Source organism: Alternaria arborescens (assembly GCF_004154835.1).
Source record: "Alternaria arborescens strain FERA 675 chromosome Unknown contig_4, whole genome shotgun sequence".
In the NCBI taxonomy this organism is placed as follows: domain Eukaryota; kingdom Fungi; phylum Ascomycota; class Dothideomycetes; order Pleosporales; family Pleosporaceae; genus Alternaria; species Alternaria arborescens.
In genome coordinates, this window is record NW_021167859.1 from 783,131 (window position 1) to 805,951 (window position 22,821).

The 22,821-nt window shown below is 52.3% G+C and overlaps 1 protein-coding gene across 1 annotated transcript; it reads right to left on the reverse strand.

The window, feature by feature from the left end:
• Positions 1-377: 377 nt before the first annotated feature.
• Positions 378-22,417, reverse strand: AA0111_g2371 (Nonribosomal peptide synthetase dtxS1; the record flags this gene model as incomplete). The annotated part of the gene is made up of 8 exons (XM_028648135.1): positions 378-6,124; positions 6,174-10,325; positions 10,379-17,843; positions 17,896-19,327; positions 19,398-20,869; positions 20,920-21,110; positions 21,202-21,831; positions 21,943-22,417. The coding sequence occupies 8 exons, from the start codon at positions 22,415-22,417 to the stop codon at positions 378-380; spliced, it is 21,564 nt and encodes a 7,187-aa protein (XP_028510084.1).
• Positions 22,418-22,821: the final 404 nt, after the last annotated feature.

Here is a 22,821-nt window from a genome sequence, read left to right on the forward strand (position 1 = left end):
AGGTTTGGAGGCTCTTTGTAAGCGTAGATAGAAGGAATGGGTGGTTGCGGAAGGATACTATAGTACCAATAAGTGGGAAGAAGAGGAAACGTTCGCTAAGCGATGTCGGAGGGCGAGAGAGGCAGTAGAATATTTTTGCATGCACAAGAAGGTTGACATAAAGACCGGATGCTGCATTGACATATATAGTGTAAGCAAATTTATTTCATAATGTGAGTGCACTACAAATTCGAACGCTGACGCCGAACGCCCAGGATGTTCAAAAATACTGAAAACATACAAAGGAGATAATAAAAACAAGTGAGCGCAGATGACAAGCTATACACGAAAAGCCTATAACAACCAAACCAATCTGAACCACTACCGTGTTGCGTCGATTACAAAGCTTGAGAGCTCTTCGCCCTCTTGAATCCAATCCTCTTAGCGAGTGATCCAAAACCGCTAGCCCTCCTCTCTTTGTCTTTTGTCTTCTCCTCAACTCCAATTCTCGCCTTGGCCTTATCCCCCCAAGGATTCTGCATCTCTTTCTCCATCTGCTTCTTGCGCTCCACAGCGAGTATGCTCACTTGATCGACGAACACGGACTTGTCGAGCAAATCTTCGACCCTGACCTTGAGCCCGTCTTGGTCGAGAATGGACGCAACTTGTGCCAAACCCATGATGTCGCCACCCAGCTGGAAGAAGTCGGAGCCAAGCTCTATGGGTATCGGGGAGCCATGCTCATCATGCAGAATCTGCTCCCAGGCTGATCGCAGAGTTGAGGCGAGGGTAGTAATCTCGTGATGCGAGAGGCCTGTGTCGGTTGGCAAAGAGACAGGCTGCTTCTCTGTGGACTTCTTGCGCATCTTTTCCGAGTTGACGGTAGTCGAGCTATGGGAGCTGAGTTCTGAGGGGGATGGGAGCAGGCTATGCGGATCCTCCGAGAAGGCGGCAACATTGGCGCACAGCATATCGAATGCGTGTTGTGCAAACTCTGCAGTAATGGTGCTGTTCGGAGCGTACGTCAAAGTGACATCCATTTGGTTACCACGAGATGTTGTATGGATGGAGAAGTCTGCAAAGTCTTCTTGTGAGCCCACGGCGCCGATCGTGTACTCGATACCGCCTAGCTGCATAGTTGGTCGATCATCCTGGATGTTCTGGTCGTGTTGCAGGACGCTCGAAAAGTTTGTCCAATCGGGCCACTCTGTGCAGTGTCGTGTGATCTCGCGGAAGCCGAGAGACTCAAACGGCATGTTTGCGATTTGCTGATCTTGGATGAACCTGAGAAGATCCATCACAGTCCATTCAGGACGGTATACAATGCGAACAGGTACCATGTTCAAACAGGGCCCGACAATGTTCTCGACGTTGGCAACGCCGCCGTTGCGACCCGATATGACATGACCAAAAACGATGTCAGCCTTGCTTACAAGGCGCGAGAGAGTCGAAGCCCAAGCAGCCTTGGCTACAGTCGCGCTGGTGATGTTGACACCTTTCAGCTTTGGCGCATTGACTCTCTTCTCCAATGTGATTGTTTGGCCAGCTGAGCGCTGGTAGTTGGGACCGAATCGGTTCACGATTTCGGTCATGTTGGAACCACGAAGCACTTCTTTCCAGTGGTCGTGGGCACCAGATACGGCCTTTGTAGTTTCCCGTACAAAATTACCGAAGCTTGGAGCAGACGAGACAGGAAGGCCGTTGTACCCATCTTGGAGCGCGCCCAGAATCTTTGACATGCAAACTCCGTCGTACTGGGCGTGAGACAGTCGCATAAAGATACGGTGTCGTCCCGTTTGCTTTTGCTTTGCAACGACGAACTGGATGAACGCTTCGCCGAGCCTTGGTCCATTCTCACGGTCCTTCTGTCGCAGGTCTGTGGTAAAGGTTTCGATGTCGTCGTCTGTTTGGTGGTAGATGAACTCGGGTTGAAGTTTACGCAATACCACTTGGAGAAAGCGGTCACCGTACGGGACGAACACAGTGCGGAGGATATCAAAGGCTTGTACCATGCGGTAGGCAGCTTGCTTCAACTTGCGAAGATCAAGTGGTCCATTGCCATCAAGGTAAAAGTAGTTGAGCATCCACTTGGACTCCATGAGGGTGCCGGTAATAGCAAGAGATTGGAAGTCGGTGACAGGGAACACATCAGAGATGCCTCCCTTGAATACTTGCACCTTCGAAATAACGCTATCAACGTTAGGATCGCCAAGCATCGACACGGATCTGTTCGCAGAGCTCTCAACTCCTTCTTGAATTGTATGCGTGGCTAGCGACTTCTGGCTCACTTTGCGGTCGGCGGTCGGCCTCGTTGGGTTCGTCGTAAGCCCTTGCCATCTCTTGAACATTGTTGAATCACGGTTGTTCATCTCTGATTCGGCAGGGATCTCGCTAGGAGCCATGCTCTTAGTGTCGGCATTGGGATCCGACATGATATCCTGGAACTCACTCCAGATTGATGGGGCTCTGTCGTGAAGGCGAGACCTCGACTGACCTCCAACACTCCTACCTGCCACTGATCCGCCGCCGGCCCGAGACATGACCTCGTCAATGACTTCGCCAGCAACACGCACGACCCGAGCCATGTCGGCGAATGTCGGGTTTTTGAAGACATCGGCCACGGTCATCGACAGGCCCTCCTCTCTCGCGGCTCCAACTAGGCGCATAGCGATGATACTGTCGCCTCCGAGTTGGAAAAAGCTGTCATCCTGCTCGATGGTTTCCTCTACCATTTCCAGCAACTCGCTCCACAAAGTCAGAAGCTTCTTTTCCACGAAGTCTGGTGCAACTTTGGTAGAAGCCTCGGTAGCCAGAACACCCAAAGTGGCGACCATATCAGCAGCCGTCTGGATCCTATTCTCTGCATTACTGGCGATGCTCATCGCGCGTCGTGAACGTATGGACGCTGCTCTTGTGGAACCTGCGTCATCGATACTTGGTCGTCCACGTTGAGACATGGAAGTCCTTCTTGTAAGCATGCCCGTCATTTGGGTGGTCATCTGATCGATTGTGGCAGATGTGGGTTCGTTAGGTAGCTTGTTCTGCGCTACGATCTGCTCGACAATTTGAGGGACCATCTCGCTGACAATGGACCTGATGAGACTGCTCCAATCAGGTGTTTCAGCTGGAAGTGGCGGCGCCGGAGCGAGATCGGGGGATGTGATTCTTGGTGTGCGAGGTGGTGAGGTTGACCCACTGGATATGCTCGAGCTAGACCTGAGAATCGAAGGACGGGGCTTGGGTAAGTTGAGACGTGAGGGCGCAGGTTGCGCAGGTTTACCCTTGACGATAACATCCAGCTCTGCAACAGTTTGCTTTGCGTTGTTCAAGGCTTGCACTAGAATCTTTCCCATGAGAGCAGAAACGTTCTTGGCTTCACCATCGGTTACAGCATCACTCCAGTAAGTGAAGCGCACCCCTTCATCGTCGCGAGTGGCATCGATGTTGACCGTGATAGCAAACTCGCTAGGATCATGGCCATCAAGCTGCTCAAACTCAATACCAGAGTCGTCTGATGTGGGTTCTTCGGCACTCGAACGTCTTTGAATCGAAACAGCAGTGTTGAAGAGCGACTTCCCTGATAGTCCGAGATCATGCTGGAATTGGGCAAGCGAGCAATGCTGATGAGGCATGGAGTCGACAAAATCAGACTGCACCTTTTCAACAATCTCGAGGAGCGAAATAGCCGGTTTCAACTCGATACGAGAAACCAACATGTTGATGAAAGCGCCGACCGCGCTCTCGATTTTGTCGATCGGTACGTTCCTTCCCGAGGTAAGATAGCCGTAGCACACGTCGGAGGAGTTGGTGTAGGATCGGAGAACTAGAGCCCAAGCTGCAAGAAGGATATTGGCAATAGTAACGTTGCTGCTCTCTGCAAGCTCATGAAGCTCGTCAAAGCGGGTGAAACGCATGTCCAGGGATCGGAGCTGTCTTGGTTTGCTTGGGTCCCGGGGTGTGGTCGGGAAGTAGCACGGGCTGACTCCGCGAAGCTTGGCCTTCCAGTATGCTACCGCATCGTCCGCTGGAAGTGCACGCAGGTACTTGATGTAATCGCTATATAGAGGGCCGTCCTCAGATAGACGCCCTTCATAAGCTTCCTGAAGATCCTGGCCAATGACGCCCAGAGAGCCTCCATCGATGACGGCGTGATTGACGATGACCTTGACAAAGATCTTTCCCGAGGAGGTCTGAATGACCGCGGCTTGGTGCGGAAGAACGGGCTTCTTCTTTCCGTTGAGAGAGCTATGCTTGATTGACTCAAGTAGAGCCGTCAGTTCGGCATCGGCACACTTGTAGGTAACAATGCCGGAATCGGGACTCTTCACAACAATCTGATCGAAGACGCCTCCCTTGCAGGCACTGTCAATGAAGATGGTGCGCAAAGCTGGGTGACGGGCCACGACTTGCTTCCATCCATCCACAACCTTGCTTGCATTGACCGGCCCTCGCTTAGACCTGACTTCGAATGTTGTTGATGACCAGTATGATTCTGGAGACTTGATCTGACTCAAGATCATACCGTCCTGTATGGGGGAACAAGGGTACATGTCTTCTACTTGATCAAAAGACGGAACACCAGCGTGTGGCAGAGTCTTCAAGACCCGATCAAGGCGGCTGTAAGACTCTAGTGGTAGCAGCGGGAAGTCGGCCATAGTGGGTTGTGGCCCATTCGTCTTGGCCAGCTCAGTAGCAATCTCCTCCAACGTGCGTTGGCACTCAGCAATCCACCGGCGAATACCTTTTTGGTTCTTCGAGTGGCGATTGTACATGAAGCTGAGCTGAATTTGACCTTCAGAGACGGAAGCGGAGATTTCAAAGAGTGCCATACGACTGGTTTTGACACCAACGTCGGATGTTTCCTCATCATCGTCGCCTTCTACCTGCGCAGGCCTCAAAAGCGAATCGCTTTGTCCAGACTGTTCCTGCCGGCCAAGGTAGTTGAACAAGATTTCCATTGGCGCGTGGTTCGCAAAGCGTTGCTTTCCATCATCTGTGAGATAGCGGTGTGCAAAGTAAGGTCGTCCGTTGCTTGCAACCTTGCGACGGGTATCTTTGACTTGTCGGAGCGTGTGTATGACCTCGTCCTCGTCATCACCAATAGGAACAGTGATTGGATAGATTGTTGTGAACCATCCGACGGTCCGTGACAGATCAAGGTTGCTCGCATCCCATACTTCTCGGCCATGTGATTCATTGAACAAGGTAGGTGCCTTGCGGTTGATGAACACACGAGAGAACGAGTGTACAATGGCTGCCAGGAGGATGTCGACAAGGTCCGTCCTGTAAACATGGTGATTGTCGAAAGCCATGGCAGAGAGTTTCTTATTGATGACAAACTCGTCCCTTTCGGAGTCACCGTAAAGGTTGGGCCGTACGTCCATACCCCAAAAGGCAAAGTTCGCGGGTTCGACGACGAGCGGTTGGCTTTGCACAGCTAGTTGCTGTGATGTTTCCGAAGCGTTTAAGGTCTGCATCTCGCACCAAGTTTGGAAGGGGAGACCCCTTGGAAGTGGTTTGACTGGGCCCGACGCAAGGAGGTCTTCCAAGTCGCCGAGCAGGATCCCCCAGCTCACAACATCTATAACGAGGTGGTGAGCGGCCATGAAGAGCATCTGATGGCCCTTCAGATTGAAAAGGTCTACTGCAAAGACTGGCCCGGTGTAGATGTCCAGGCTCTTTTGCGTATCCGAAATGATAGCCCCAGCAGCAGAAGCGCTTGGAACGTCGTGTGCTGTGAAAGCGTATGATCCAGGAACCTTCGACATCACGAGCTGCTGCCATTGCCCATCATCATTCTTGGAAAACCGTGCACGTAGCATTGAATGGCATCCGACGATTGAATCAAAAGCGCGTTGTATCACAGCCGGCTCTACGTATTGCGAGATGCGCAGCGTCGATGACTGGTTGAAGTGTGTACTGCTCTCAGTTCTGCCGGTCTCGAAATAGAACCGCTGGATGGGAGAGAGTGGGAATGGTCGATCGGTCTGCTCTTTCTCATGGTCCAAGACGACCACGGATTTGACATCAGCCGCTAGGTGAGAGAGGGTTTTGGCGCGTAGGACTTGGTTCAAGGTGAGGTTGATGCCTTCACTCCTGCACTTTGCAAGAAGCTTCATTGCAGAAATTGAGTCACCTCCGTGTGCTGATGAGTGTTAGTAAGGTACAAGGTGACTGATTTTCAGGATACTCACATAGCCAGGATTTGGACGGCTTGACATCTTCGACAGGGCAGTCCAATACCTTCGCCCATATGCCTCGAAGAACCGTAAGTGCGGCAGCACCAGGTCCTTCCACTTCCTCAACAAGTTCAGCTCCCATGATTCGCTGGTAGGTAGCCTCATCCATTCCCTCCAACCACAAACCAACTTGTTTCTTGTCCAACTTGGTGGAAGCCAAAGCTGGAATACGAGGTACGGCAATCCAAATGGATGGTACCATGTACGACGGTACCATATCAGCCAACCTTTCTCTTGAACGATTTATTCGCGAGAGCGTCTCCGTGTCTGAAAGGACCATACGCCAGTCCGAGCCGGCGTTCGAAGCGGCAGTTCCAGGAAAGCTAACGACGACCGTGAGTTTCTTGGTGCAAGGTCCGATCTTGGGTAGCTGCACTACCACTTGGTGGACGTTGTCGTCCGCATGCACGTTTGCTTCAATCTCGTCAAGCTCGATGCGTTGACCAGCGAGCTTGATTTGGTTGTCCCTTCTCCCAATGTATTCAATAGAACCATCGGCAGTGTACTGAACAAGATCTCCGGTACGGTATATTCGGGATCCACTACTTGAAGAAAAGTCCTTCAAGAATGCTGGGGCTTCTATGAATGCCTCTGCAGTACGATCAGGGTCATTTAGATAACCTCGAGCAAGCAACGGCCCCTCTAGACACAGTTCGGCGGTGGCCCCGATAGGTGCTAGCTCGTGAGGGTTATCAGAGTTGGTGAGCCAAGCCCGACCACTCTTTAGGGCGTGCCCGATGTTTGCGGGATCTCGTTGCGCTGAGACGTGGTCGTTTGCGATAGCAAAGACGGTGCCCTCAGTGGGACCGTAGCCGTTCTGGAGTTTGACACCGGTTGCCCATTTGTCGACAACATCAGAACTCATCGCCTCGCCACCGGCTACCAAAGTTTCCAGTGTGGGTACAGCATTCGGACCGTCCAAGGTGCTAGCTACTGATGGGGTCAAGAAGGCCCAGTTCGCGTTTAGATCCGTGACTGCCGCCGCAAGATTTGTGGTGCGCATTTCGTCGGATGGTACGCAGATCGTTGCGCCGCGTATAAGAACAGCAAGGGTTTCGCCGACAGAAACGTCGAATAAGAAGGAACAGAACTGGAAGACCCGAGAAGTAGGCGTAACATGGAGTCCTTCGCATATGGCGGCTGAGCTAGAAGCGATACTCTTGTGCTCGATCACCACACCCTTTGGCAATCCGGTGCTGCCGGATGTGAAGATGACGTAGCAGATGTTGTTGCTCTTGGCACGGTGCGACAAAGACATTGAACAGGTAGGCAATTGTCGGATTGCGGATTCGCTGACGCTGAACACATGATCGACCATTTCAACGAAACGGTGCGCGTAAGTTGGCGAGCAAATAACAATTGAAGACTTGCAAGACTCGACGATATGCAGATGTCGCGAAGCCGGATCTGCCGGAGACAGCGGAACATAACCGGCACCAGAGACGAGGATGGCCATGATCGCGACGATGGCCCATCGAGACTTGTCTAGGCAGATGGGGATCAGGCATTCGGGACCAGCACCAAGTTTCACCAACTCCTGTGCCATTTGTGATGCCAAGGTACTGAGCTCGCTGTATGAAAGGTCACCGTCAAATGCGGTCACGGCTGTGGCAGTGGGTTGAGATGCAACCTTCTTGAAAAAGAGCGATGGTATCGTGTCATCGATCAGTTCAGGCTCATACGCATTCCATCTGCGCACAAGCTGCTTGTCTTGGTCGCTGAGGACGTTTACATGTCGAATGTGAGTAACAGATTGGAGCTGTACCAACACTGCCTCGAACTGGTAGACGATGCGTTGAACATGCCAAAGAGAGATGACGTTCGCGTCGAAATGAGCCAACACTTCGGTCTTTGATGAACCCATCTTACACTCAATCACCAGGGGATATGTGAAGAAGTTGCCTTGTTCTTCGTTGTCGTGAACGCTCCACATTGAGTCGGCAAGCTCCTCATTCTCCGTCTGGATGACAAGAAGATTCTGGAACTCACAAGCAGCTACCATATCATCACCGAGTGCCTTGATAGCGGAAAGACCATGGTGCTGATGAGGTATCCGGTCGGTGACGTTTGCCGCTATCGTGCTGAGCAAATCGCTAACGGTGGCTCCACGATCGATCTTCACTCTAGAAGGAACCGTCGTCAGAGTTGGGCCACATACGTCTGTTATACCTGCCACGGCAACGTCTCGGCCAGCGAGGGTCTCTCCGAATACCACGTCATCGCTTCCAGTATACGCGGCAACCAGTAAAGCCCAGGCAGCTCGAATGGCGTTTGCTGGTGTGACATCCGCATTCTTGCGATGTGCGATCTTCATAGAATGCTGAAACAACTGCCCATTTGGCGGTACATTCGTATTGGCATGAGATGGTTGAGGGAATTGATACGCGTTGAGCCCTGTCAGGCTCTCCTTCCAGTAGAGATTCGAGTCAGTGACGCTGTTGTTGCAGAGGTATTCCACGAATCTGGCGTATGGTGTCTGTGGCATGGCCGACGCCCCCTTGGAGTAGATCTGCTGCACGCGCTGGAGCATCAGATATATGCTCCAACCGTCATACAAAGCATGATGCAGTGTCCATACAAAGTAACGTTCTCCGTATCGCGTAGTGACCAAGGTATACGCTGCAAGATGTCCGCCAAGATGCGAAGGAATCTTCGTGGCATCGCCCTCGGCGTCCTTGAGAGATTTTGCTTCTCTCCAATCAATTGGGTCTTTCTTCAAAACAGCTTGCACAAATGTACCAGATGGCATTTGTATGATTCTGGTGCGAAGAATGTCGATCTCTTGAATGGCTGACTGCCAGGCTGCCTTGAACTTCGTCATGTCCAGGGATTTTGGAAGTGCCAAGACGTGCTGCGCGACATATGCACCTGCCTGCTTGATGGAGAGGGTCAGTAGTGCATCTTGGAGTGAACTCGTGGGATAGGCATCCTGCAGGTTGTCCTTGGATACTCGGCATTGTTGTACAGCTTCACTCGTTACCTCTGATCTTGTAAGGGAAGTCGGCAGTAGACCGAAAGGCTGTATGACCTTCTCGGCTTGGCTAGACTTGCCAGCACGAGATCCGATCTTGGCTAGATCAGAGAGCTTCGGATTCTTGAAAATATCGATGAAGGATAGCTCCAGTTGTTCAGTGTGGGCCATTGCAACAAGACGCATAGAAGAGATAGAGTCACCGCCGAGACGAACGAAGCTGTCGTCGATACCTACTGCCGAAGATGGCAGACTCAGTACCGAACAGACCGCCTTGTGGATCTTCTTCTCCGCTTCTGTGGTGGGCTTCTTCTTGTTCGCGATGCTCGTGAGTCGATACATGGCCAATGTCTCGCGGTTGAGGTTCTGTACTAAGCTGCGTAGACGATTGCGGTCCAGCTTGCCTGCCGAAGTCCAAGGCAACTTCGTAACAGGAATGAAGATGGCGGGTATCATGTACGACGGTAGTGAGCCAGCCAGGCCATTCTCAGTGTTCTTGCACATATCGCGAAGGTCGTCGCTGAGCGGAAGAAGTAAATCGTCTGCAGCTGGTAAGTCGGTCGAAACAGGTTGTACGGTTTGCTCTCCATCGACGGGTTGATCTTGGACGATGGCAAAGAACACAGCCAAGGCCTTCGCAGAGCTGGTGCTCGAAGGGGCGACAAGCTCCACTGCAGACTGTACACGCTCGGGAAAGTTCTTCCCTACATGGAACTCGATTTCACCTAGCTCGATACGTTGACCGTTGAGTTTGATCTGGGTGTCTTTGCGTCCGATGTAGTTGACCGAACCATCGGTGTTGTAGCGGACAAGATCACCAGTCTTGTACATGCGAGCAGTCTCGAAAGAATTGTTGCTGGAGGAGATGGTCTTAGCCCAGGCTGGGTCGTTGATGAAAGCCTTCGCAGTCTTGACTTCGTCATTCAAGTATCCACGAGCAACGGTGGGCCCTTCAATGACAAGCTCGCCTACACTGCCAACAGGCATGAGCTTATCGTGATTTCGTGGATGCACGATCCAAAGTCGACATCCGCTTCCGGTACCGATAGTACCAGGCTCGGATACAATGAGCTTGTGATCCAGTGTGGACTTGTAAGCGGTAGCAGCTACTACTGAGCACTCTGTGGGTCCGTACGCTATGGATGGTCAATATGTATCTTCACAAAAGACAAGGGCGTTTTATGCATACCGTTGATGAAACATGTGCTGCTGCCCCACTTCTTGAGAATGGGGCCGGGAAGCGCTTCACCTCCAGAAACCAGCGTCTTCAGGCCTGGGACGCGCTCCGGTTCGATAGTTCCAAGAACAGAGGGAGTTAACAACGACCAGTTAACCCTCAGCTTACGGATGGCCCCGGCAGCGTTGTTCATACGATCGTCTTCCGTTGGCACACACACGGTAGCGCCTACAGTCAGTGCGGAAAGAATTTCAATGCAACTGGCATCGAACGTGTACGAAGCGAATTGAAAGGTGCGTGAGGTTGCATTGATGTTCATACGACGAGTGAATGCCGCTGCACTCGTGCAAAATGCTTGATGGGGTATGATGGTCCCCTTCGGCTTGCCGGTAGTACCCGACGTGAACAGGCAGTACGCTGCATTATCGGGAGTTGCTGTAGAGCGTGGCTTACTAGATGTTGGTACTCCCAGCTTTCTGGTTGATCGCTGATCAACGATCACGGCTGTCTTGGCGACCTCACTTGCTTTGGTGTGGTAGCCGCGCGAGCAGAGCACTACTGAGGCACCGACATCCTCGATGAGTTCGCGAAGCCGGGTTTGTGGATGCTTAGGATCCAGCGGTACGTATGCACCGCCTGCCTTCATGATTGCAATCATACTGACAATGGCGTATGAGGATTTCTCGAAAAGGATAGGAACGAAAGTCTCAGTGGTGACACCGATAGACTGCAGATGGACTGCTAGCTGGTTGGTGATCTTATCGAAATCTTGGTAGGTGAACGATCCGTCCCAGCCTTCCACAGCCTTTGTCGTACGTGGCCTCGTAAGCGCCTGATCATGAATGACATCGTGCACGCAACGGCGGATGGGCGGCGGAAGCTGGGGGTTCCATTCCATGATTTGACCAAGGCTGCTTTCTGTGAACACGTCCAGTTTGCCGACGGTAAGTTCACTGGCACTACAAGCGACGATGCTGTCCAAGATCTTCTTGAAAGTCTCTGCCATGTTCTGCGCTTGAGATGGCAGGATCCTGTCCTTTGAGTAGCCGAAATCGACCGTGATACTTTGGTCGGTGACGTCCGCATTGACCGTAACGATGTATTCACCGGCATCTTCAGCTTCCATATCCTCATATAAGAGAGCGGTCTCCTCCGGATCGCTCGATAGACTGCGTCTCTGGAAAGTGAAAGCCGTGTTGAACAATGATGGAAGTTGCAGCGCATGCTGGATATCGGCAAGAGAGCAACCTTGATGTGAGAGAGCCTCTGTGGAACCTGTTTGGAGAGCTTCCAGTAGCTGAGCGATGGTTGTTTCATCAGAGAAGGATAGGCGCGAGACAACCATGTTGACAAAGCAGCCCACCGCTTCATCAATGTTGCTTACGGGAATATCGCGACCGGAAGCAATCAAGCCAAATGACACATCGAAGGTGCCAACGTAGTAATGCAGGGTAAGAGCCCAAGTAAGCTGGAGCACATTCGAAAGGGTGACGCCGTTGTGCTTGCAGAAGTCCTGGACACGACTTGTGCTGCCTAGCTCTATGTCGACAGAGGCAGATTCTGGGGAGCTTGGTATACCGTCGTTGAGGGTGGGAAAGAAGCAGGGCTCGATGCCGGCGAGATGAGTCTTCCAGTAGGCAAGATCGGCATCACCAGATCTGGAAAGCAGGTAACCGATGTAGTCAGAATAAAGAGGTCCCGCATCAGCCCGGGTCAACTTCCGTGCGTATGCGCGCGCGAGATCAGCGAGTAGATTGGATACCGAGGTACCATCATTGATAACGTGGCTAAGCTCGAGCTTAAACCATACCTTGCCGGTCTTTGTTTTGCAGATGGTCATACGATGAGGCGGTACAGCTTCTCGGCAGTCGATCGAAGACTGATCTCGCAGGAGATTGGCGACGTGGCTATCGTCGCAGTCAGCGAGCATTTGGATCCGTCCAGCTTTCTCTTTGACTACTATTTGATCCTTGGATCCATCCTTTGCAAGGCTGTCGACAAAGATGGCACGCAAGGCTTGGTGGCGGTGTACCACAACTTGCCACGCTTCGGCGAGACGGCGAGGGTCTATGAGGTTTCCGTCGGCAGACTGCACTTGCGAAACAGTGTGGTAAGTGTAGAGCTCGGGATTGCGTGACTGTGTGTGAAGTAGACCTTGCTGCATCGGAGACGCCGGGAATATATCCTCTACGTCGGCGAGTTTGATACCAGCTGGAAGAATTGCCGAGAGCCTAGAGGTACCGTTATAGAGGAGAGGCAGGTACTTGAAGTTGCTGAGGCTTTGTTCCTGTCGCACCTGTAGAAGTTCTTCCACAGCATCCACAAGTGTCTGACGGCACTGGGCAACCCATGCACGGATCTCGCTCTGTCGTCGCATATTGCGATTCCACCCGAATGAGAGCTTGATCGCACCCTGAGACACTGCTGCCGTGATATCGAAAAGCGCGAGTCGTGGCACGTCTATCCCGACTTCGCGGGAATCCACGTCGTCAAGCGCAGTGAACAGCCCGTCTTTAGTGTCTTGGCCTTGAAGCCTTCCGACGTAGTTAAAGACGGCTTCTGCCGGCCAATGACTGGCAAAGCGTGTCTGTCCTTCCTCGGTAAGATTTCGATAAGCGAAGTAGGGACGTCCTTTGTCCGGGGTTCGATTTCTGAAGTCTCGAACCCAACGAATTGTACTGATCATATCTGTCGCCTCGTCTAAGGGGACAGGGAGATGGATAGGCGTTACAGTGGAGAACCAGCCGATGGTCCGAGACAGGTCCTGACGATTGTTGAAGGTTTCACGACCGTGACCCTCGTTGTGTATCGTGATAGTGGGCCTATCGGAGAAGACCTTGCGGAAAGATTCGAAGAGACCGGCGATCAGGATATCGAGGGTTTCGGTAGCTAAAGCGTCCTGTGCACCGAGGAGAAGCATAGTGTCACGAGTAGATAGCTGTAGATCTTCTTCCACTACATCTCCACTGAGGTTGGGTCGACCTTCCATTCCCCAGTAGTCGAGATCTCCTGGTGCGATATCGCCGACTGGGAACACTCTCCTGGCACTCTCTTGCTTGGCCTGAAGTGACTGCTGCTGCAACCACATATGATAAGGCATGCTTTGAGTCGCTGGTTGAAGACCCTGGAGTAAACCCTGAAGATCCTCAAGGAGAATACCCCAAGACACCACGTCGATGACTAGATGATGAGCAACAAGAGCTATAGCTTGAGAGAATGTATCGTCAACATCAAATAGCTCAACAGCAAAAGTTGGGCCTTTAGTGATATCCAGGGTCGCCTGACTGTGGTCGATGATGGGCCGCAAGGTGGCATCATTTCCTGCTTGGACGTGGTGGTGACGAAGTCTGAACGAGCTTGGAACATCCTTCTCAATCCGCTGTTTCCAAACGCCTGCTTCGTTCTTGGAGAAGCGCGCGCGGAGCATAGGATGAGTTTTGACGAGAACCATCAGTGCTGATCGAAGCTCTTCAACTTCAACATTCCTAGAAAGACGGAACAGCTCAGTCTGATTGAAGTGGTTGTGTTCATCGCCCACAGCATTGAAAAAGACCTTCTGGATTGGCGAGATGTCGAATGGCAAGTCGTACTCCTTGGCTTCGGGCGCCACTTGTGAGCTCTGGGAGAGATCAACCGTAGAGGCCATAGCCGAGATGGATTTAGAGCGGATGATGTCTTGTACACTTATCGGGAACCCTTGCGCTCGGCATTGCGACGAGACTTGCATAGCGGCAATCGAATCACCACCGAGATGCAAGAACGACTGGTTCAGACGAACATCAGCGATAGAAAGGTTCAGAACCTTGGCGAAAATCGCCTGTAGTTTCTTCTCGATGGCACTCCCATTTGTGACCTCAGTATCATCCGTTCCCATGGCGGAGATCTGCCGGTATGTCGGCTGGTCCATGTCTTCAACCCACTGAAGTACTCTCCTTCGATCCATCTTCCCGGACGGCATCAATGGGAACCTTTCGACAGCAATCCACAGAGATGGTATCATGTAGGCAGGCAGGCGTTCGCAGAGACCATCTCGAATGGTTGCAATGTTCAGTGAAGCACTTTCTTGCGGCAGGATTCGCAATCGGTCGTCGGAATCTGTTGTCGTTGCCGCCATGTTCTGGAGCGAAATGATGGCGACCAATCGCTTGGCACAGGGTCCAGTCGTAGGTACCGAGGCCAGAGCGCTCTGCACCATATGATCGTCCAGCAGTTTATGCTCAACTTCCGACAACTCTAGTCGTTGGCCTCGAACCTTGGTTTGTAGATCTTTGCGGCCAAGATACAGCATAGTTCCATCCTCGTTGTACTTGACCAGGTCTCCGGTCTTGTAGATTCGTACGGGTTCGCTCACAAGGCCTGTAGACCACTTCACGTGGTTCACAAAAACCTCGGCTGTCTTCTCCGGATTGTTAAGATAGCCGGCTCCGACAGCACCGCCTTCGAGCAAAAGCTCGCCGATGGCACCGACCGGCGCAAGAGCGTGATGGTTGTTTCTCGATACAACCCATCCTCGCGACGTAACAGCTTTACCAAGATTGTTCGGTTTCGTGTGAGGCATCATGATGTTGGAAGTCGCAAGGGCGGCGCATTCGGTCGGCCCGTATCCATTGCCGAGATTGACTTTGTCTGCCCAAGTGGCCAGATCCTGCTGAGACATGGCTTCTCCAACAAGGAACAGGGTCTCGAGTTTTGGTACCTCAGACGGTGAGATCATACGAACGACTGACGGGGTAATAGTTGCCCAGTTGACGTTGAATTTGTTGATAACCCCAACGAGATCGTTTGTGCGGGAAGCCTGGTCAGGCACGCATACAGTCCCACCCTGCATGAGCGTGCTGAATATCTCGATCAAGCAAGCATCGAATGTATAAGAGGCGAACTGCAGAACCCTGGATGCCTGGGAGATCTTCAGCCCCGGAGCAAATCTCGTAGAATTGGTGACCCAATGAGTGTGAAGTACCACGGCGCCCTTGGGCTTACCGGTCGATCCAGAGGTATAGAATGCGTAAGCTGGAGAATCGCTGTGTACAGAAGGGAGACTGGGTAGACGATCAGGGAGAACTTCAGTAGCTTGCCGGTCCACAACCACATTGCTGCATGGTATGGACTGACAGAGCTCCTGATACTGTGGGGCACAAAGGAGAAGATCGGCATCATTGTCGGAGACTATCTCGCGAAGGCGCAGTACAGGTGCTTCGAAGTCCAAGGGAACAAATGCCGCTCCTGCTTTGAGTACAGCAAGGATGGCTACGATTGTCCACCCTGACTTGTCAAAGCAGAGAGGAACAAATTGTTTCGGCTTTACACCAAGGCGGATCAGCCGATGTGCGAGTGCAGATGATCGATCGTCAAGCTCGCGGTAAGACATGACACCGGTATCCCAGGCATCAATGGCGGGTGAAGAAGGGCGAAGCGCAGTTTGATCCTCCGCAATCACACTGTGGATGCATCTAGGGATGACTGGCACTGGCTCGCTATTCCAGGAACTGATTGTCTTGCGGTCCGCCGGGTTGACCATGTCAAGGTCATTCAGGCTTCGCACAATGTTATCAGCGCCGTTCAACTGGGTGAGAATAAAATCGAATTGTTGAACCATGCGCTGAGCGAGCCATCTTTCGACAACACGGTCGTCGAAGAGGGCTTCAACCTGTACGCCAGTCGAGTTGACCTTGCAGTTGAAGACAAAAGCATAGCTGAAGAAGTCGGTTCCAATGGTGTTGGCGCTCACCATGTTCCATAGCGGGCTCTCAGCATCAAAATCGTCACCCGATTCGATACCCAAGAAGCTCTGGAAATCGCACGCTATTGCAGTCTCGGAGCTGAGTTTGCTGATGTGTTGCAAGCCCGCGAACTGATACGGAAGCGAAAGTGAAGACTGTTTTTGTGTCTCCTTGAGATAGTCGTGCACTGTCAAAGTGCGGTCGAGTCGTAACCGGACAGGTGCGGTTGTGATGGTAGGACCGATGATAGACTCAATGCCAGGAACAGAAGCTTCACGGCCACTGTTGGTCTCGCCCCAGATCACGTCATCTGAACCCGAATATGTTGCAAGGAGAATACCCCATGCAGCACGGATCATGGAAGGAACGGTAACCTCGAGGCCTGGATTACGTGTGAGCTGCACAGAGTGTAGCAACTGACCGTTGGCTTCCACACGGTGGTCTGGGGATGGTAGCTGAGGGAATTGTGCAGCCGTGACATTGTCGAGCTGCGAGAGCCAGAAATCATCGGACTGCTTCTGATCCAGACTGGAGATGTATTTCACGAACCGCGAGTAGGGAACAGTGGTGGGAATGCTCTGCACCTCACTGCGATAGTGGGCCTCGACTTTTCGGAACAACGCCGTCCAGCTCCAACCGTCGTATACGGCGTGATGAGCAGTCCACACAAAGAACATGGAGTCGGTGTTCTCACCGACGAGCGTGAATGTCGTCAAAGGCGCGCCGTTCTTGGCAGGAAGCTGCCTAGTGGTCTCGTTGATATCTTGGATATCGGGGAGGGATTGCCACTTGATGTCTTCCCGGATGACTACTTGCACGAAGCCATGCTCCTCGGAATATACGATACGAGTGCGCAGAGTTGCCTCGGTAGCGATGACAGCTTTCCAGGCCTCTTTGAAACGCGGAATGTCGACATCAGGTGGCAATCGGTAGATAGGCTGCACAACATAGGTTCCTGGGTCCTTGTTGGTGAGCATGACAAGACCTTCCTGGAGCTTGCTGCATGGGTAGATGTCTTCGATAGAGTCGGCAAAGACACCACATTCAGATGCAGCCAAGGCTACAATAGCCTGACGGGAGGACGCAGGAAGCAATTCCATGGGCAGAGTGTCCACCTCAGACTTCGCGGCGTCATCGGATGACAGTATAATTGCAGTGGCCGCCATATCCAGCAGCTTGGGTTGAGCGAAGACATTGGCAACGTTGAGCATGACGCCATCTTTCCTTGCCGCTGTGACGAGCTTCATGGCGCTGATGGAGTCACCACCAAGGCGGAAGAATGAATCTTCAGCACCTACTGCGCCTGCATCGATCTTCAACACCGACGCCCAGAGACGCGCCAACATGACTTCAGCGTCTCCAGCAGGCGCGCGTCCGCTCTTACCTGCCAGGCGGAAAGGCGTGAGGTTCGACTCAGGAAGAGCAGCCGCCAGAGAGCGTAGCACCTTGCGGTCAAGTTTGCCGGACGTCGTCATAGGCATGCGAGTGACTGGCATGAACATTGAGGGCACGTAGTAGACAGGAAGTGCATTCGCAAGTGCGATCTCGACCTTCTTTGCAACTTTTCGTACCGACTCGCTCATCTCGCAGATTGCAGCTGAATGTTCGTCCTCCGACAAGCACATGAAAGCTACGAGTGCCTTGGTCTTGTTGCTGTCGTTGAACTTGACTAGTTCGACAGCCGATTTGGCGCCGGCAGGTAGGTTCAGCTTCAGGTGATGTTCAATCTCGCCCAGCTCAATGCGTTGTCCGTGCAGCTATGCGGGGTCAGTCCTTGATGATTGAGTAGGAATTTAGTCAGACACTTACTTTGACCTGGGAGTCCTTCCTGCCCAAGTAGATCATGTCACCATCAGAGGTGTATTGAACCAGGTCACCGGTGCAGTAAAACCTACGTCCTGTGGGACCCATGACACGAGCCCACTCAGGGTCCATGATGAATGCGGCTTGTGTCTTCTCAGCGTCGTTGAGATATCCACGGCTAAGGATAGGACCTTCGAGAATCAATTCTCCCTTGCATCCAATGGGCATCAAGCGGTCACGGTTTTCAGCATCAACGACCCATCCAATACATCCGATTGCCTTGCCGATATTAGTGGCCTCCCCCCGACCGTCGCTGAAATCCTTGAAGGCCGAGTTGATAGACGCCTCACTGGGTCCATACATTCCGACGAGGTGGACATGCTGACTCCAGAGCTCGATCAGCGCTTTCGTGAGAGGCTCCGCGCCAAGGCAGAGGCTCTTAATTGAAGGAACCTGCGCCGGCGTGAGGAGCGCCGCGACAGTTGGGGTGAGATCCATCTTGTTCGCCTTCAACCTCGCGATCGCGCCGGGAAGATCATTGACACGATCAACCTCGGAGGGAACGCATACACAGCCACCTCGCTGAAGAGTAGTGAACATCTCTTCGAGAGAGTTGTCGAACGTGTACGAAGCAAATTGGAGCATGCGCGAGTCTCGGTTGATGCCGAATTTGGAGCCGTGAGCTTCCGCACTAGTAGCTATGGCTGAGTGCTCGAGCACAACACCCTTTGGTCTCCCTGTGCTTCCACTTGTGAAGATAACAAAGACTGGGTTGTGCGGCCGAACACTGGGGCAAGCAGGGCCGTCGATCGCCGGCAAGCTTTCCAAAAATGCAGCGTCTACTACGATGATGTTGGGTACAAGTCCGTCGAACTTCTCTGCGCGCGCGGAAGTGGTGAGCACCACTTGCGCGGCAGCATCTTCGAGACGGGTCTGCAGCGCTGGGGCAGGGTGTGCTGCATCAAGTGGCACAGCGGCACCACCCGCTTTGAGAACGGAGAGCATAGCAATGATTGCGAAAGCACTCTTGTCGAAACAAGTGGGTACGAAAACCTCAGGTCCGACACCGAGTTGGACCAAATGATGTGACAAGCGGTCTGTGACGGCTCTCAGCTGACCGTACGTGTATTCACCGTCGTGTGCGCATATTGCTGGTGCTTCTGGTTGAGCTTCAGCCCATCGCGCAAATATATCGTGCACACACTCGTTGATAGTTGGCGGCATGACATTCCATTTCTGTAATTGTTGCAGATGCCTTGGGCTGAGATGATCCAAGGCCGAGATGCGACGTTTGGCGTTGAAGACGATGTTCTCAAGAGCCCGCACGAAGGTGTTGGCAACGTTCCTGGCTTGTACGGCGGTGAGATGATCGGTCCAGTAGTCGAGATCCACAGCCGCAGCTTCATCTCCGACCTCGATGTTCACGCTGACTGGGTACCTACGCGACGTGTCAGTGATGTTCCCGAAACACTTTTGTGGCAGTGCCTTGTTGGATAGAACAAACTTACTCAGTTGGGTCGTAGATCGGGCGAACCTCCCGAAGACGAACATCTTCTTCCTGGCGGCCCTGTTCCTGGGGAAGACGACGATATGAGAGCGCAGTGTTGAAGAGACTGGCACCAGAAAGCTCAAGCACGTGCTGAACATCGGGCAGCGCTATGTGGCGATGTGGCAAGGCTTCCATGTAGTCTCTTTGTACGTCTTGGAGGATATCGAGGAGACAGCGAGATCCGTCCGAGAGGTTCACGCGGCAGACGAGTGTGTTGATCAGCGGGCCAACAATACTTTCTACTCCATGTACTTCTTCCGCATCACGCGCGGACGTTAGATAGCCAAACGTGACGTCGTTGCTTCCAATGTAGCAGCTGAGTGTCAGTGCCCATGCAGTATGAAAGACATTCGACAGGGTGATGCCGTTGGTGTTGCAAAAATGCTGCAAGTCGGCTAGGCTGATACTGGTGAGATCGAGGCGAATGGTGATAAGTTCCTTCGCTACAGTTTGACCAAGTCCGTCATCAAGGGTCGGGAAAGAGCAGACTTCACTGCCTCCAAGATAAGATTTCCAGAATTCAAGACTGGATTCCTCAGGCTGTTTCGCAAGCCATGCGATGTAAGCGCTGTATGGGGTGCCATCGAGGAGGGTTTCGCTTGCACATGCCTTCCTGAGTTCTTCGGCTAAGAGACTCATAGAATGACCATCCATGATGGCATGGCTTATGTCCAGCGAACAGTAGGTTCTCTGATCGGTGGTCGTACAGATGGTGAAACGGTGATTCGGACATCGGCCGTGGTTGTAGCTAACGGAGCGTTGCTCTTCGATCATCCTGATAGCATCGGTCTCGTCTGACGCCTCAAGATACACAATGTTGGCGTCGATGTGCTTGAGGACGACCTGGTTGTAAAGTCCCTTGGCACCAACGTTCTCGATGAAGACAGTGCGCAATGCTGGATGCCGTTCGATTACCTGTTGCCAAGCACCAGCAACTGCCTCTGGGGAGATTTGTTTATTCAAGGTGGTGACCTCATGGAGAGTTGCCGCAGCATAAAACCCGGCGTCTTTGCTTTGCGAAAGGAGCAATCCTTCTTGCATTCTTGAACAAGGATAGATATCCTCTACGTCGGTGTCCAGAATACCCATGGCTGAGAGACTGTCAACCATAGTGGTGAAGCTTTCATCTGTCAATGAAAGTAATGGGAAGTCGCTCAACGTTGGCTTGGGATCGAGAAGTGTCAGGCCCCGGATCATGTTGGATATGGTGTTCTGGCATTCTGAGACCCATTGTTGAATGAGTGGCTGATGCTTCATATGTCGATTGAATGTAAAAGCAACCTTGAGGTGCCCTTTGAAAACAAAGGCGGAGATCTCGAAGAGACCCCATCTGCAGGTTTCGTGGCCAAAGTCGGACGTGCCGCCAGCCTTGCCTGTCTCACCAGCCATGGTACCTGACGGCTGAAGCAAGGCGTCCGCCCTCTCGAGTTGCTTTCGAACAAGTCAGTGAATGAGTGATGGCAAGCCTTCATGCAACATACCTGGTACTGGCCGAGATAGTTGAACAGGATCTCCATGGGCCAATGAGTGTCAAAATTCTCCCGGCCCTCCTCAGTAAGACACCGCCTAGCAAAATATGGACGTCCATTACCGGGAATTCGCCGTTTGAAATCCTTGATCTTTCGGACGGTATCCGTGGGATCCTTCGATGGTGACACAAGAATTGGAGACACTGGGTAGCTGTTAGCGCAATCTCAACCGAGCATCACGGAGCGGTCGCATCGAGGGAGAAAGTCCGAACAACGCGGACGGAGTGTACGTACGCGCCGTGAACCACCCGACAGTTCGGGTGATATCAATGTCTGAGTCCCACGGTTCGCGACCGTGTCCCTCATTGAAGATAGCTGGCACAGGCCTGTCGGTGAAGACATGTGACCAGGACTGTATTAAGGATGCGAGCAAGACTTCGACCGGCTCAGTCTTGTAGGCAGTATGGCAGTTAGTCAGGAAAGCGGAACTAAGATCCTTATCTAGCTCAAAACTGGCATGGCTAGCATTGCCGTACGTATTATCTTGATGTTGAATGCCCCAGTATGTGAAGTTCATGGGAGGAACATCAACAGCTGGGAGGACTTCATCAAGTTCGAGAGACTCAGCGTGGTCACGTTGCAGCTCGGCCCACTTCTGGAAAGGAAGGGCAGGTGCAAGTAGTTGTCCACCTTTGAGGATCTCTTCAAGCTCTTCGAGCAGCAACCTCCACGTGACCAGATCGACAACCAAATGGTGACCGGTCAGAAATGCATACTGCTCTTCACCAAAATCGAAGAAGTCGGCAGCAAATAGTGGGCCAGCCACGTGATCGAAGCATTGCTGCGAGTCTGCAATCTGAGTGTCGATCTGAGCTTGTGATGTTACAGCCAAATGACGAAAGCGATAAGAGCCTTCGATATCGTCTAGGGTCACAGTCAGCAACAGGCGAACAATTTACATCCCCTGGCAGGATAATATACAACGATGTGGAGATTGGAATATTGACGGATATATGGTTATGCAGGCTGACTTACTTGTGAGACGTTGTTGCCATCCATGTTCAGGCGATTGAGTGAACCTTGCTCGCAGCATGGAGTGGCGTGTCACGAGTTGTTGCACTGCGGATTGGAAATCGCCGGCATCGGTCTTACGTGCCACTCGGAGATAAAAAGATTGGTTGAAATGGCCGTTTGTATTCGGACGTTTGAAAAAGAGTGACTGGATGGGTGAGAGATCGAAATCCTCGTCAAAGTATTCCTCATGGTCGTAGGCTGAGTTCCCGACCTCTTTGACTGCGGCCGATAACTGTGTGATGGACTTGCTGCGCAAGACCTCTTGAACGCCAAGACTCATGCCTTCTTTGCGACATTGACCGACGACCTGCATAGCAGAGATGGAATCTCCTCCTATCGACAGGAAGGATTGATCCAGAGGAACATGAGGTAAGTTGAGGACATGAGCCCAGATAGCTTGTAGGCTCTCCTCGACATTACTGATTGTTGACGACATCTTGGGAAGTGTGTGGTTCCTAGCGGACGATACGTGAGCAAATGGATATGGTGGTCAGTGACCAAAGCGATGCTACGTGAAGGCATGGGCCGTGTTAAAGGGTCCCTTCGGATCAGTCGCGCGCGACGACATCGTCACGAGCAAAAGAGGCAGCCACGGGAAACAGAGAAGCCACTTACCAAGATCGAATGTGTTGTGCGTCACGGAACTGTGGATTAGCGACGATATGGTCAAATTCACGTACCGTATTTTACAACTCTTGTTGCAAGCGAGAGGGATAGAAAATGCACAGGTGGCTTTTGTCCAGCTAGTAGAACAGAATTGGTATGGAAATCAAGAGATTCTAGAATCAATCACACCGGAATTCCTGGGATGAAAGTGGTGGGAAGTCTCAGTACGGGCCT